This window comes from Psittacula echo (assembly GCF_963264785.1).
Source record: "Psittacula echo genome assembly, chromosome: 7".
Lineage (NCBI taxonomy): Eukaryota > Metazoa > Chordata > Aves > Psittaciformes > Psittacidae > Psittacula > Psittacula echo.
In genome coordinates this window covers 61,922,237-61,938,745 of record NC_137740.1, presented here as the reverse complement: position 1 = coordinate 61,938,745, position 16,509 = coordinate 61,922,237, and the positions used below count along the sequence as shown (strand labels likewise).

The 16,509-nt window shown below is 47.5% G+C and overlaps 1 protein-coding gene across 3 annotated transcripts; it reads left to right on the top strand.

The window, feature by feature from the left end:
• Window positions 1–284: 284 nt before the first annotated feature.
• Window positions 285–15,784, top strand: LMO4 (LIM domain only 4; the record flags this gene model as incomplete). 3 transcript variants are annotated; one of them, XM_080622649.1, is made up of 5 exons in its annotated part: window positions 1,774–1,869; window positions 4,055–4,293; window positions 11,042–11,138; window positions 11,491–11,646; window positions 15,698–15,784. In XM_080622649.1, exons 2-5 carry the CDS (start codon window positions 4,058–4,060, stop codon window positions 15,704–15,706), a joined length of 498 nt encoding a protein of 165 aa, XP_080478775.1. In that variant the 5' UTR covers window positions 1,774–1,869; window positions 4,055–4,057. The 3 variants fall into 3 exon arrangements, with proteins under 3 accessions (XP_080478774.1, XP_080478775.1, XP_080478773.1); XM_080622648.1 differs by lacking the exons at window positions 1,774–1,869; window positions 15,698–15,784 and adding an exon at window positions 285–407 and having other exon boundaries at window positions 11,491–11,691; XM_080622647.1 differs by lacking the exon at window positions 15,698–15,784 and having other exon boundaries at window positions 11,491–11,691.
• Between the last annotated feature and the right edge of the window lie 725 nt (window positions 15,785–16,509).

Below are 16,509 nucleotides of genomic sequence, written 5' to 3'. Positions count from 1 at the left end.
CCGGCTGCAGTTCCGTACCCTTCTGCGGGTACATGGCTCCTGCGTTAGCCACCCGCAGGAACGGGTTTGGAACACTAACAGCAGACAGACAGACACACGCAAACTCGTGATTCAGTCACACTGCCATCACTTTGACCACAGCAATTAACTGTACCCCCCCAGCCCACACCCCAGGGCCTGGCCTGGCCTCTCCCACTGTCCTCGCTGCACTGGCTGTGCCCTACGGCAGCAGCCTGCAATCGGGAAACTGGTATCATGAAGTTTTTCTGTTCTTCCACAGATCCTGGAAGTGTGGAATGGATCGGATGTCCTAGCAGTGGTCTGCACAGTGAAGCACGGCTACCCCACATCAGACAGCACCAGGCAGGAACCCATCGCAGCAGCTGGGCAGGGCCCCACGCTGGCAGGTGCAACTGCTTAGGGGATAACAGCCACTAATTGTGGCACATTTGGAAACACTTGTGTTGTTTCAAGGGTCTTTTTTAACTCTTTGGTACCGTACTTTTGCCTGCGCTTAGTCCTCAAACAAGCAGGGTTAATAGGCGGGGTTGCTTTTTCTCAATTTTAAGTGCTCCTACTGAGTGTGAATCCTGGTTTGCTATCATCCCTGGGCTTCTTACCCAGAGATGCAGCTGTTTCCTCAAACAACAAGCCATGCTGCTAACTGCGGGCCAACTGCGGCAGTTTAACTCTTCTAAACCGGTGCAGGGACTGCGGACATCAGGCCGTGCCCCGACAGGCATGCCTGGGCACCGCTCCCCTGCGCTTTCCGCCTCCACCGGGGGCGGGGGCAGCAGGGCAGCCTCTTCCCGGCAAGCGCCGACCGCGGGTGCCAGCCCGCCCCGAGGGCGGCGGTGCGGGCTCCGGGGGCAGGACGAGGCCGCAGGCCCCGGGAGGGCGGCAGGACGGTGTCGAGGAGCGGGCCGCACCTCCCCTCAGCGCCCCGGCGAGAAGCGGGCAGCGCCCGGGAGGCGCTTTGACGGGCAGCGGCGGCCGCGGCCGGCCGGGCCGGGGGCAGCCTCTGTCAGCCAAGTTCCTCAACTGGCGGCCGGGAGCAGAGCGGGGCGGGCGGCGTCCCTCAGCGCCCGGGCAGGCACCGCTGCCCACCTGGCTCCGCCTCCCCTCCATCGCCCTCCTCCTCGCTCCCTCCTGTGCTCAGCTCGGTTTTCCCTCCCCTTTCGCTCATTCCTTTGTGTTCCCGGGGATTGGCAGGTTTTATTATTCCGCCTGAACAAGCCGCGGGCGGATTGGCTGCGGCGGGCTGACGGCGGGGCCGAGCTGGGGTGTAGTTGGGGTTCGGCTCTGTCAGTAACACATGTGTGAGGCGGCGGGGAGCGCACCGCGCGGCGCGCACACACACACCCGCGCTCACACAGGGGCCTCCTCCCGCGTCCCGCCAGCGCCGCCGCCGCCGCCGCAGGATTCCCGCCCGGCCCCGGCTCCGCGCCCGGCCCCGCCGGCTCTCGCCCTCTCCTCAGGCGCGGCGGTGGGCCCGGGAGCCGCCACAGCCCGGCGAAGGGGGCGGAGGTTGAGGGGGGAGCGGTACAAAGTGAAGCCACATTGCCAAACTTGCCCGGCGATTGCAGCAGCGAGCGGCGGCGGCGCCCTGCTTGTGCGGCTGGGCGGCTGAGCGCTGCGGCTCCCCTCCCGGACACCGCGAGCTGCAGGACGGACCCGGGCGGACGCCTCTCATAGAAATAGCTGTATTTTTCCAGCCCGGGCTGCCCCTTACCGGGCGGGGGGCTGCGTCCAGCGCTCTCGCAAGCCAGAGGGAGGCCGAGCGCTGTGTTTGTTTCTTGGCGAGGAGACCTTCTCAGGCACCCCGAGCGGCGTTGCTCCCCGGCCTTTTGCAATATAGAGGGGAAGCAGGTAAGAAGTGTCGGTCGTTACCCCTTGTTTTCCAGCGTACGTGAGCGCGGTCGCATGCCCGCGCTGCCCGCCGCCGTCCCGCGCTGCCCGCAGCCGCGGAGGGGCGCGGAGCGGAGCGGGGGGAGCCGCGAGCCACGGGCATTGTCGCGGTCCCCGCGTACAAAGCCTGGCGGCGGCTGCCATTCGAAAAGGCTTTTCCTTTCCCCCGGGTTCGAGCCGCCGCCTGGAAGGGCTCTGCTGCCGCGGACGTGAATGGAAGGGATGGGGAGGGGGAAGCTTGGGGCACCCGCTACCCCCGTAGTAAACACTGTGCCGAAACAGTGGCAGAAAAGATCAAAGTGAGCTCGCTGTTTCTCTCCTCTCCAATTCCCTTCCTGCCCCCCACACGGTCTTTTGTTTCAATCCAAGAGAAATCCGGTGAATCACCTAATTAAAACCAAGACATGAATTAAGCATCCATTTTTGTACTACAAATTGCCAGCTCTCCGCTTGTCCCTCCCTTGGTCTCCATTAAAAAAACACCAGAGACGCTGTTAAAAGGGGGGTTATTTTGCCTCTAGCTTCCAGCTCTGCTTTCTATTTCACTGACTCCTATCCCAGGACCTAAATTGCTTGGCTGTGTAATTACTAGAGTAAGCCTATTTAAGTTAAAAGCTTTCCCCCCCCCAACTCTAAATGAAACTTGATGAGGGCCCGTCCTTAGTTATCAAGGGAGTCACTTTCTGGTCAGTCCTCTTGATTCATCTTTTTAGATTTAATCAGCATTAAGGTATTGCTTGTCCTTAAGAGCTTTAGCTTAATGGGGTTACTGGACGGTTTTCTCAGTGTAACGGTTCCCATTTTATATTTATATACGTTTGCCTTCGACAAAGACGGGCTAAGGTGGTGGCATGGAGCCTTTCTTTTAAGAAATCCGAAGTGATTTAAAGCGTAGGGAAACGGTTTAAAGACTCGGAGCAGGAAATGCAGATTCATTTAGGCGGTAGCTGGAAACTAACAAAAGGCAATTCCTTGAACAAATGCATCAGAAATCAATTTACATAAAGGTATATGATGCGTTCGGATAAATGCAATGCTAATGGCTTTTAGAGTGGTTTTCTTTCCAAAGTCTCGGGGTTTTTGTTACAGCTTAATTGGTGCAGTTCTTCTGGTTTATTGTGCAGTCACTGGACGTACCTCCAGGTACTCTTTCTGAGGAAATGTGTGTTTGAAACCGGCCCCAGCTTCTCCTGTCGCCGACTTGGGCCGGTGGCAGGAAAAGTTCCTGCTCGCTGCTCTGGAGGTATCGCTCTGAAGGTCCTTAGCAGAGAGCCAGATGCCTCGGCATGAGCACGTACAGCTTACAGAGGACAAAGACAAAACACGCTGCTTAATTGGCAGTAAATAACTTGATCTTTTTATAGCATAAGTGACTGGAGGAACACCGGGAGTTTATTGGGCTCTGGATTGAAGGCAACAAATTAATCGGTTTAGAGTAAGCTTTATGAATTGATTCCCATATTATCTCCGGGTTGTCCTGCTCGCATGGAGCGTTCATCAGAAAGTGAAAAACGCCCGTGGTCGCAGTTTGGGCGGCCGGCGTGGCTCCAGCGGAGCGCTCCGGTTCTGCCGCTCTCCCGAGGCCAGGCAGCTTTTCCCTCCCCCCCCCCGCCTTGTTATATATATATATATATCTATATATGTTATTTTTTTTGGGGGGGGGGAGTAACAAAGCTTTAGCATTTAAACTGCTGATCGAGGGCAGATTAGCGAGACAAAAGTTGAGTATGTTTGCGTAGGAAGTTAACAGGCGTCCTGAAGTTCAATGATCCATTATTCGGGCCAGTGTCCTCAGTCTGGAGTGTTTTCTCGGCGTGCTTTTATGTCTCCGAAATAAACCCAAACGGAACGACCCCCCCTTCCCCAGCACGCCGCGGGGAGGCCGGCGGGTCCCGAGCCCCTCGTTGCCGCCCGGGGCCTGCCGCGTCTCTCTTAGACTGAAAAACCAGTTTCACAACTCCCTTTTTCACTCTTCACACACCGTGTTTCCCATAAGCAAAACAAACGCCGGGGCTGTGCCCGACTTGTGCCGCAGCTGCAGCAGCCCGGAGCGGGGGGGGCTCTGCCCCCTGCGCCCGCCGCTCCCCGCCGGCTGCGGGCCCGCTCCGCGCACCGCCGGCCCTGACCCGCCCGTGTCTCTCCGCAGGCCATGGTGAACCCCGGCGGCAGCTCGCAGCCGCCCCCGGTGACGGCGGGCTCCCTCTCGTGGAAGAGGTGCGCCGGCTGCGGGGGGAAGATCGCCGACCGCTTCCTGCTCTACGCCATGGACAGCTACTGGCACAGCCGCTGCCTCAAGTGCTCCTGCTGCCAGGCCCAGCTGGGGGACATCGGCACCTCCTGCTACACCAAGAGCGGCATGATCCTCTGCAGAAACGACTACATCAGGTGAGGCGGCGGCCGGGCAGCGCTTTCTCCCTTCATCCCTGCCCTTTTTTACCCCTCCCTTTCTTCTCCCCTCTTCTTCCCCTTAATGGCTGGCGGTGGGCGCCCGCGGGACAGAGGGGTGGGCTGCTGCGGGATCGCTCCTTCATTAGGAGCAGGGAGACGTGCGGGTGCGGATGTCAGCGCCTAGCCCAGGGCACAGTTGCGACTGCCAAGTGGAGGGAAGAGTTGGGGGGCGGAACGACGACTGTAACTTTAAAGTGGTTTGTCAGCACAAAACAAGTCCTAACTAAAAATAAACAGCAATCAGAGAGGCTAAATTAATCTGCTTTGTTGTAGTGCTGAAGGAGAAGCGTGCATATCTGAACGGTAAATGTTAAAATCGTAGGGCTTAAATAAGGCTGTGGCAGAGGTGCTAAATAATGAAATGCCTGCCTTTAGTATCTGATTAATTATGATATTTACATAAGCACCTTTAAACTCCTTTGAGTGGAAACAGAATGACTCATTCTCTGTTCTCCTTCTGAAAGAGCTGATTAACCGTCAGGGCCACCGATTCTACTTACAGCCAAAAGCAGTGGCACGGTGTTTGTCTTCATGTTGCTGCAGGGGAGTGTGGAACCGACATTTTTCCTTAACTTCCAGTATAGAGAATGCAGGAGATGGGAGCAGAGGGATGTGCTCCTGCCCTTTATTTCTTGTCTGTTTCGTTTTTCAAGCCGTTTGCTTTAAATGCCACAGATTTGGGTAGGGGGAACTAAGCCTGATTAATCTCGCATCTGTTGGGGTACAGTAGGATTACGCAGAGTATCCCTTCCAACAAGTTCCCAATATAATTAATAGGAAGAATTCATGAGGTCAGGTGCCCATGCGATCTTTTCAGGTGAACTCAAGCTACTTAAACTCATTAATTTAAAAGGAGGCATTTTGAAGGATTACACATTTAATTTGAGTAAATGGTTTGATAGACTGATGCACATGAATGCTTCAAGGAGGTGTTCTATTTCAACATTCAGTAATTAAAAAAGAACCCAAACCAACAAAAAAGCCCCATACCTTCCCGGCACAACACAAATGCTCGGTTAAAACAAACTGTGTTTTGTTTAAATGCTTCTGGTTCCTCATTTACAGTAAATGTCAAGAGTTAACTCAGGTTTTTCCTTCTCCCCGATGGCCAAAAAGTTGCGCTTTTTGCCTTCCTTTCTAAAAGAGAAAATCAGCCACCGAATGTTACAAGTTTGCTCATGTTGTGGAACTTGACTTCTGTTGGGGGAGATGGGGACTGTGCTGAAGGTGTGCAAACGCATGGCAACCTCCTTCCTCTAAAGGGATGGAGTTAAGGCTGAGTTACTCTGACAGTGCAGCGCCTGTCCTGATACGTGGCTGTGTCAGTCAAGCAGAGGAGATGGCCCGCAGTGTCTATTAGGAATGGGGGCTGTGGCTTTGATAGTTTTGGGCATGTTTTCAAAGAGAAATGCTAAAAAATCAGACACGAGGGGGGGTTAATGGCGCGTTGTGGTCATCGTCCTAAGCAACAAGCCTAAGCCTGGCAGAACTGTAATTAAGTAGAGCAGAACGGTGTTAGGGAGAGTTGAGTTTGAAGTGGAAAAATTGACACTACTGTTCAGATGCACTGAATAGTACAGATTCATCACTCGACCAGCACCATCAAACAAACCCCCATGTCTGATTACTACTAATTAAAAAGAGAAGATGCGTCCACTGTGTCCCAGAGGCAAGTTCAGGCAGGCTTATCGCAGCCCTCTGGTTTTGTGTTGCCAGGAATTAATACTCGTTTATTTTAATGTAGGCGATTATGAATAGGATGCTTTATCAGATGAGGGGTTTGAATTGATCTCCTTGTTCTATCGCCTGACTTCTCTTTAGATCTGTGTAATTTGACTTGCAAAAATAACTCTTGACAGATGCTTGCTGAAACTTGAACTGGACACCGTACACTCAAGGTGGGGTAGGGCGGCCTGGCCTGCCAGGGCTGAGCTAACTTGGAGCCTTTTCCTGCTGGAAATGGACTTCGCGGGCTTCCACGTGGGTTGCGCTGCAGGAGCGAGGCCCTGGCTCGCCCTTTCCTTGCTGGAAAGGGCCTCGTTGGGTTGTGGAGGTGATGGCACCCGTTTGGCAGCAGGTCCGCCGGTTCCCCTCTGCCATCCTCCCCTCTTCTTGCTCCTCTGTGGGGCTTGTTCGGTGGTGCGTTCCCGCCCCCCCTCCATGCAGGAGCCATGGGCGCAGTTCTTAATGGAAGGCGTGGGCACACCGCAAAATGGGGACGGGGATTGATGGGCCCGACGGGCGCCAGGTGAAGGGGGCCCGACTCCTTCGGGCCAGGACTATGGGGCCGTTTATTAACGAGCTTTTTAACCCGTCTGAGGCTGTCTGTGGGGTTTTGTTGTTCAAACAACACAGCCCGCTCCCCTTTCCCCCCAAAAAAGAAGACCGAAATAAAGGACAGACTCCAGCGGTGGAGCTGCAGCAGCGGCTTTCACTGGAAGCCAAGGTTCCTGGGAACAGAGAGGGAGGCGAAAATCCCGGTCCCTTCCCCTCCCTCCCGAGGGCGAGCAGCGCGCTCGCAGGGAGGGGAGCAGAGCGGAGCCCTCCCAACCTTAGGATGCCAGATAAAGCAGCAGCGTGGCAGCGAATCCGCACAATTAAAAGCTTTAATTAGTGTCTCCTCCATTTTCTCTTAGTTCTGATAGGTTTTATCTAATGAGATCTGGTCCCTGGCTTAGATCTGCTCGCAATGACGTGTCCGAAATGAATGAGAGCCGCGTCGCAAACAAAACATTTAATTAACAAAATTGGCCTCTAAGAGCGAGCAGGGAGTGGTGGGGAAGGGGGGCCGGGGGGGGCTGCCCGGGCGCGTCTTAAAGGGGCAGCACCCGGTGCTTCTGCGGGTGCGCGGGTCCCTCCGCGGGTGCGTGGGGCCCTGCCGCGAGGCACCCCCAGTCCCGCAGTGCGCGGAGGGGCCGGCAGGCAGCGGGTTCATTTCCCTGGTAATCAGCGGCAAGCTGCTATATTCAGGGAATGCTGTCCCTTTAATTGAACAGGCTAGGTAATTAAATGGCACTTTTCCAATAGGACGTGCTAGGTAAATCTAATAGTTGGTTATTTAATATCACTTTGAAGTCTGCCCACTCAAGCACAATGACAGCACAGGAGCATGTGAACTATTAGCTAGGAGAGAAAAAAAAAACCACCAGGATCTCAAAAATTAATTAAATCGCATGCAATTTAGGGGGAACGTTTATCTTGATTTGTCATAACAGAATTAATTCAAGGCCTCCAATTCACTTGGGGGCAGATCTGTTACTCTGAATTAACCAAGCGTAATTTGGATGTTTTTTTTCCCCTTTCCTTCCCCTTCTCTAATGCAGCACTTGCCATTATGCACAGCCCCCCTTTTAAGTATCAATAGCTTCTGGTGCTTTTAAGGTGCTTGGGCTCTAGTTATTCTGAAGTACCTTTAATGGACTTGGCTCCAGGCGTAATTTCTGTGTTGCCTTTCTTTGTTACATTTAATATAGCTGGTGCAGAATGTAGATTAAATATAGGGAATGTACAGAAACACCGATCGCTTCTGGATCAGTGGGTCTGGATGTGCATTTCTTTTCGCTAGGGTTTGGATAGACGTTTGTGGGCACAAATGCTCACTGTGTTGTGCAGCAGTCGCAGCACTTCAGTCTGTCTCCACAGTTTTGGAAGGAACTGGAACCTTGTGTTAGTTTAAGTTGCTGGAGATGCGTTTCTGCTGGTACTGAATTCTGAGCAGCGAGACGGGAAACGGGGCTGGAAAGGTTTCCTGCTGCTTCGTTCCCACTCCTCTCAAAAGTTCTCAAACCCAAACCCAATCCACCCCAAAACCCAGGAGTGTTTTCGTGCTGGGGGTGTGGGGAATGCCGTGTTGGAACCACACAGTAGTTAATTTAAGGTGGCTCAGTAAAATGCTGCTAAGTGCAGAAGAGCTGCCTTGTCTGCATAGGGAACCTCTTGATGTTTGTGATTGATTGCATTGCCCAAATGTTGAAATATTAATGACCTTCTTGGACTGAGGACCCAAAGAGGAAACTGAAACCAATTCTGTCATCACAATTAAAGAGTCCCCTGGCTTTAATTAGCCTGACCTGGGGTATCTCTACCCATTGCTGCAGTTAAAGAGAAAAGAGCCCATTAAAGTCCAGTCTGAGACCGATAGCTACTTAATTGAGCACCTAAAGCCTCAAGCCTTTTAAATCAAATACTGTCCTGGACAGTCCCCCTGGTTAGATAATTAGCTCTCCAGCCTCGCAGAAACCATGTGAAACAACTTTTTCAGTAAGGAATAGTTACTGTGGAAGACTTTCTTTACCGGGAAGGAGGAATAACCTTGTATTTAAAAGAGAAAACCTTTTTGCTGTTAATGGCATCACAGACCAAAACCATTCATAACAGGAGAGAAGGAAAATAAGCTCCATTTTCCTGGTAAATAATACAAAGCAGTGGAAGGGTGTCCTGACTTTGCAACTGATTTTTAGGAATTTTAGTAGGAGATTCAGCTGAAGTGACTTCCCAGAACAGAACTGGGAATGTGAACAGAACTGTTCTGGGAATGTGCTTAGGGAAAAACCTAAGATGTGTGGAAAGCCTCTGGATTAGTTTGACTGCATTTATTAGAATTCACAGACATTCAAGGTGTACGACCACTTCCAGCCAGAGAGAACTGAGCTGTGTAACAAATGTATGCTTAATGAAGACAAGTAGTGCAGTGAGATCAGTATTCCGAAGGCTGTGTTGGGTGGTGTACGAGGGCTTAAGAGAGGCTGCTTGCCAGGTTTGGGTTCCCTTGGACCAGTTGTTTGTTCCCCTGCAGTGGGTGGGTTACTCTTGTGTTTGGGTAGCACCTTACCCTGCGTGTTTGGGGTCTTGGCTCTAGAAATGCCACCGTGCCTCGCTGCCGCCGCTCGCAGTGCTCCCCGTGCCAACTTCATTCCCAGGAACAATGGAGGCAGGAGAATGGGTACGGTAAAGCTCTGGAAGTCACCTCAGTACTCCCATCATGTAACTCCTACGTCTGGAAGATGCCCTGATACTGGGCCCTTAGTTTCCGGCCACTTTAGTCCCTTTGGCTGGAGGTCCTGCCAGTGCCTTAGTTCGGCTTTTCCTTTGTAGCCACCGTGATTCTGCAAGAACGTGTCAATGTGTCGTGGATCTCAGACTAATTAGTTTTGAAATGGAGTTTTGATTGAACTCTTCAAATCGATGCTGCTGCAAAATTTGTTTCTCAGCTTCCTATTAAAAGCCATCTTAAGGGGCAGTTTTACTACTCTCTCTGTCGTTCAGTCGATACATTTAATAACAACTTACAGGCTATTTTCAATAAAGTGGCGACAGCAAATTAGTAGTTTGAACATGACAAGCCTCCTCTGCAAGCTCGGCTCCTGAACATTCAAAGCAATTATTTTTATAGAGAGGCCCGCTGCAGTCATTCAGATTGCGGGCATTCTGTGGCAATGCGTGTCCTGCGTTGACACAACCAGAATTTTATGACTTCATTTGGACAGGAAGGAGATGCAAATATTAATATTTATTATGACACCAATACGCTAATTTGTAAATCCTATTACTGTGTTTTACATGGTGCAGCAAAGCGGGCCTGTGACCCTGGCAGCTTGTTCCCTTCCCTTCTTTACTGGGGGATGAGTGTGGTAGTCTTAATAAATATTTGTGTGTATTAGAGACACGCGCAAGAGCAAATAAAGGGTTTCTAATTCCAGCGGCCGCAGCCTGTAGAGGTGGAACTCGATCATGGTTATTGTATTCTAGTTTGAATCGATGCGTTGCGCCTTTAAATGGATTGAAGAATTATGTATATATTTTTCTTCACCACTCTTGTGCCTATTTCCCCCTTCCCCCACCGCGCGTGCCCCCCCCCCCAATGGCAGATGTTGTGGTCTCATTTGATTGCATAGGAAAACTGCAGTGATACAGCAAACACCCAGAGAGATATGATGACAAATGGGTCCAGATCCCGGTAAATTACTTTCTGCTCAAATCGAAATTTCATTCAGTTTGTTGCTAGCAGAGATGAAGTAATCTAAATTGTGGACTCAGGAGCAGATAGAGGGAAGTTGGAGCAAGCATTTCATTATCAAGAGAGAGAGAAGGTTAGGATGAAAGAGATGAGCAGAGGCAAATCTAAAGTGTTGACACCATGATTGAAAAGGTTAACCCATACACATTATATATCAACCTGGATAGCAGAGAGTTTCTAATGGAAACTCTGCACTGATGGAGGTTTACTGGAGTTTCAATACACTGAGCATGATGTCTTCTTAGATATACAATCAAATCCTCTTAACCCTTTTGATGACTCATATCTCAAGATATGATTAAAGTACAAAAGAGTTCTTCATATAATTTCAAGGACACAATGCATTTAAACTCGAGTCATGAATTGTATCGTTTATTTTTTATGATGAACCCAGTAATCTGATCAAATGTGTGTAGTACAGAATTGTTTGTGTTTCCAGAGGTGTAAGTCAATATTTCTGATTAAATCCGCTGCAGCCACATCCGAGGTGGGGTGAAGCTCCCAGTTGTTACACAAAAATACACTTTTTCATATTACGACGTGTAAGGAAGTTGGAAGGTGGGGGTCAGAAGTCTAAAATAGTTGTGTAATAAACCATTGCGGCGAGGCGCAAAAACGCTCGGAGCCTCCTGTGTATTAAATTATTCATGATCATCACCTCTGTTTCAGGTTATTTGGAAACAGTGGTGCTTGCAGTGCCTGTGGACAGTCCATTCCTGCTAGTGAGCTGGTCATGAGGGCACAGGGCAACGTCTATCATCTGAAGGTGAGGGGCTTTTTCGGTGTGCTTTTACTTAGCAGCTGATTAGTGCTGCCCTGCTTCTTGAGTATGGAATCTGCATCTGCTTGTGAATGAAATGCAAAGCAGTAACTGGAAATAGGAGTATATATTATAAAGCTTCCCTTAACGTGTAGCTTTGTTCCCTCGTAATCGGTAGAACTGTACTTGAGTTACATACTGCAGTCCCAACAGGTAAGACTAATGCCATATTTGGAGCTACTCGACACCAAGCAGCTCCGTATCTCAACTCACTCGCGGTCTCTGAAGTGTAATTTTCAAACCCGCAGCGTACTTAATTTGTGCTGTGGTCTCACTCGCTGTCTCTTTCCCTCCTCAGTGTTTTACATGCTCTACCTGCCGGAATCGCCTGGTCCCCGGAGATCGGTTTCACTACATCAATGGCAGTTTATTTTGTGAACATGATAGACCTACAGCTCTCATCAATGGCCATTTGAATTCACTTCAGAGTAATCCACTACTGCCAGACCAGAAGGTGAATACCCAACAATTACTAATAAGCTTTATTAGAGCTAAATGAAGATCAATTTCTTTTCATTCTAATAGCAGACGTTCCCCACCCCTGCAAGGAGACCTTTAAGTAACCAAACTTACTGAAGTAGCGTAGGTGTGGGGCATGGGGAGAAAGCACTAACCTTTTAAATATGACATACGGGGGGGAGGGAGTCAGTTTATTTTGGTTTGGGCATGTGCAGCTGTACAGCTGTTGAACTCCTGATGTCCAAAGCAAATACAAACTCTTAACAAAGAGAAGTATTTTATTCCATAACCTTGAAATTAAGGGCTACAAGAGAGCAGGTTTCTGTGGGAGGAAAATGAGAGCCTTTAGCGTGGAAGTAAATGACTTGTGAAGAGAAGGTTCCTGAACTGAACCAGTGTATTTCACTTCACTGTTCAAGGGTTTAGTTGAGGGAGCATCCTGGGTTACTTTTTCAGGAGTATTTTCTTGTCTGTTTTGTGTGTTATAACTCTGATTTAAAAACCAAAGTGCGCTTTTCTTATCGCTCCATAACACTAATAGCTCAACTAGAGATTGTGTATCTCAGTGGTTGATAGCTCCTGCTTTCTAGCTAAATGAGTAAATAATGACTGTACAAATCATGGAGAGGAGAAGAAGAAAAAATCCCTGATCAACAGTTGTCCTGTAACTCTGAAACTAGATAGTTTTAGATCTATTTTAATCTCCTTAATAAGTCCTAAAGCTATGCAAGTGAGTGCATTTTGATAACTGCTGCGCCTAATTTGTAACAATTACTGTCAACCTTGAGTTAAGAGACTGTTCATTCCACCCTGGTCCAGAAAAGAGTGAATGTATGACTCTTGCACATAATTTTATTCACATCATATTTCATACTGATTATGTATTGATGACATTGATTCATTTACTCTTTACAGCGCCACTTGCATGGATATTAAATCTTATTGACCACAGATGAATTTTAATTTCAGATTGGTGATAGATTTTTCCATCAGCTCTGATAGTATATTTGACTTTTTCATCATTAACCCAGGCAATCACACAGCACTGAGTTATTGCAATGAAACAAAAACTGCACACTTCAGTTGGTAATTCTTTATAGATTTACAATAGGAACTTCATTAATGTCTGTACGCAGCACAAAAAATAACATTTATCTGCAAATAGGAATTTGGGAGATTAAAAAAATCTGGGACGAGTGCTGGGCTGCTCAGTCTGCAGCGTACAGAGTACTTCTTAGTGCTTTTAGCTTGTGGAGAAACAGGTCCAAGAGAACACAAACTGGTTGGTAATGTCCGTGATGTTGTTGTTTTGTTCTCCATTTCAATGTCGGTGTTTGCTTTAGGTTTTTTTCTCTGTGCATAAATTTACTGATTAATTTTAAGTATTCTTTCAAGTCTTACCCAGGGAATGTAATTACAGCAAAATAAAATGTGGGCCTTTTCTATTTACTTAATTTGTCAATGGAGGTGATGAGAGAGTCGAGTACAAAAGTCCTGTATCATTAGGCAGAACAAAGATAATTAAGATTGGAGGAGAATGTGCAGCATCTTCTCAAGGAAGTACAAATACAGTTAAAGATTCATAGATTTATACTGTTGTGAATTTTAATGAAACAAATCTGTGATGCAGCCTCTGGAGCAGTGAATCTGGTAAATGAATATTTATAGTTATCCCATTTCAAAATAGAGGTAAAACCATTCATCTTTATACACCGCAGTAAAAGGTTTACCGGGCTGACAGTGGTTTATCCACTTGTCCTCTACGAATGTAAAGTTTAATGTAACTTCAAATAGGTGTCTAAATTGTCATTTAGTTTTATCAGTTTCTTACTATGCCTTCGCAAAACATAAAAATGATTTAGTTGCAATAAAAGCAGTAGACATGATGAGGAACATAGAACATGGGAGAGAGAAGTAAAATTGGACTGCGTTTGCAGAGCTCACAACTGCAGACACCTGATTGATAGAAGCTAAGTAAAGAGAAAATAGTGAGAACAAGTTTCTATTAGGTAACGGCATTGCTGCAGCCAGTGCTGAGGCACATGGGCAGGTACTGGGAAGAAGGTTAGGGGGAGACGTTATAGTTCGGGGTTCTTTATATTAAAATCGCTCTAGAAAATCGTGTAAATTCTGCCAGTTCTCAGAGGAGAGTTGCAGAGCACCTGAACCCCAGAAAACTGAAATACAGGTGAGGAGACAGGTTGGTAGTTCATAGATATTCCCGGGTTTTGGAAGCTGCAGGGACAGGTGCCAAGAGTTGTGTGTTGGGAGGGGCTTTTTAACAGTGTGAAGATGGGTACATCCGAGGTGTTTTCCAGAAAGCTGTGTTTCAGGGCCGCTAAAATGATTCCACTATGACAGTGTTGGCTGTAACAGATACTTCTTATTAAACATTAAAGATAAATCAGTCTCCAGGTTATTCTGCCACTGGAGATTACAGACACAGCAGAACATGCATAGGGGGGGTTTATTAAATTCAAGAGAGACTCCTGTCATTAACCCCCATTTCTGTTGCATAGGCGGAGGTGACAGCGACTTGATGCTGTGCCCATACAGTTTGCAGGTTAATCCTGTGGGTGACTGGCACAGGCAGAAGGGGGTTTGTGCCCCAGTTTTGGTGGCTGTTGCTGCCTTTTGCCTCCCCGGGGCAATTTGCAGACATCAGGTGTAACTCCCCATAGCTTGCTGTGCCATGTGAGAGCAGTCTGTGTTCTCTGACCGCAGTCCTGCCTGCCTGCAGAGCGCAGACTCACCGTGCGTGATGCCCCATGCGCTGTTCCACGTGAAGGGACTCTCTCTGCTGTACTCGTACTGTTCCTGTAGTGGTTCTTGTTTGCAGCAGTGTTACCACCTCCTCCGAGTGTAAATTTTCCCCCGGTTGCAGTGTTCGTAGCAAACGCTTGTCTGCAGCTTCTGTCCTGTTAAATAAAGGATGAGTTAGATTACGTCTCTCAGAGAAGATCTTAAAAATCTTCTGGTTTACATATCACTCAACAATTCCCTTGTAGTTACATAATTGGTGTTGTCTGTGTCCATACTAGAGGATATTTGATGCTCATTTATTAAATATGCTTGCTGGCTGCTCCCTCATCTTTGTTCTGGACAGACAAATTACCTTTCTCACACTGAGCTTCAGCTCTGGGGAATTAAACCTCCAAGCCTCTACTACTTTAATTAGCTTGAAAGTGGGGGGTTGCAGTTACTAATAGACCTCAGGCTTTTAGTAACTTAGAGAAAGGGTGAAAAAAGAACTTCCTGGGAAGTGCAAAATGTCATTTAAACCCCATAAAAATCTAATATATATATTATTTCATTTTGGTAATTGCAAACAGATTGTATTTGAAGACTATGGATGATCATTTCTATTTTATCCATGAAAGTTTAGATTTTTATTGAGTTAGACACTTTTAATTACCACAATTCATTAACACAAGTGCGAAAGCACATGTTTGACTTCATGTATTAAAATGTTTATGTAACATTAACTAACGCACCAGATGAGGAGTTTTAAAGGGGTGGGGGGAGGAATCCTGAAATCTCTATATTTAGCTCTTGTGCAATGCAGCACATTAACCAAAGTTGCCTTGGGAGGATATTGGCTGCACTTCTTATTTGCTTTACACACTATTTCTTCCAATTATAAGATCATGTTACGAGCTTCTTCAAAGGCATGGAGTAATGTTGCTTCCCGTTTAAGAGGGGCCCAGAAAACCCACCTTACTCGCTGTACGATTTGTTACCAGACAGTGCACTCACTTCTTGTTTACTGGTGTCATCTCCCTCTTTCTTCTTTGTTGTTTTTGTCTTTCTCCCCTCCCATCTGCTCTTCTTGGTAGTGAAACTGTGGAAAGAAGATGTTTCTCTTTGCTATTTGAAGTGGAAATGGTGGCGGTTATCAATGGATAGTGTAGAAAGCCTTAATCAAGTCACAGTTGGAAAGTAATCTAATAAAAAAGAGATTAGCACATAAGGAAAAGCAGTCATGTTGTAGTTTCCTATCTCCAATTTAGTGTTCTAGCTAAGATACCCGTTTTTATTTCTTACAGGTCTGCTAAAAGGTCAGAGTAATGCAGAATGCGTGCCTTCATCTCAGATTTTGTTCATCACAGATGGATCCCATGTCTCCAAGTAGACAAGTCACCTTTGTAGCTAGCATCAATGCCAGCTCCATACCATTGCACCTTCTTTATTCTTGATTGCCCTTCCCACATTTATTGGTGTATTAAAATGACTGAATATGAACATTAAGGACTCCATGAACCTGGGCTAATGGGAGACTGTAGAGAAATGAAAAAAGATCCACCGGAGGACATCTTGGGGGGCGGGTGGGGACGATGACTAATGAAGCTAATTACAAGAAGCATTGAAATCTGCTTTCTACCCTCATTAACAATTAGCAGGGCACTGGCCAGTTTGTACCCTGTGTTTTACCTTAACAACATTCTATTTGCTCTTTGTATATTTAAGTGTTGTAAGGAAATGTGTTGCAATCAAACTGAACATGAGATAAAAGATGTGGCTTTTGTGATATTCTATCACAAACACTTTTATTGTATCTCTGTAAAATACAATGTATGTATGCATGTAAGTGTTTTTGTCCTAATGTTGCTACTTCCCATGGCAAAAAGAAAAACAAGAAAAGGAAAAAAAAGTCAGGCTCATAGCAGCTCCTGTGTAGAGATTTTCACCTACTTCTAATTTGCTGAATGAAGAAAAATCTTTTATTTGTGATATTTTCAGAGACATTTGCTCTAGTATGGTGTATTTAAATAATAAAAAAGTAAAACAACACTGAATCGAGTGATGGGTTTCGGACGCTTCGCCTTGCTTGTAACTATGCTCAAAAACATAACTCTGA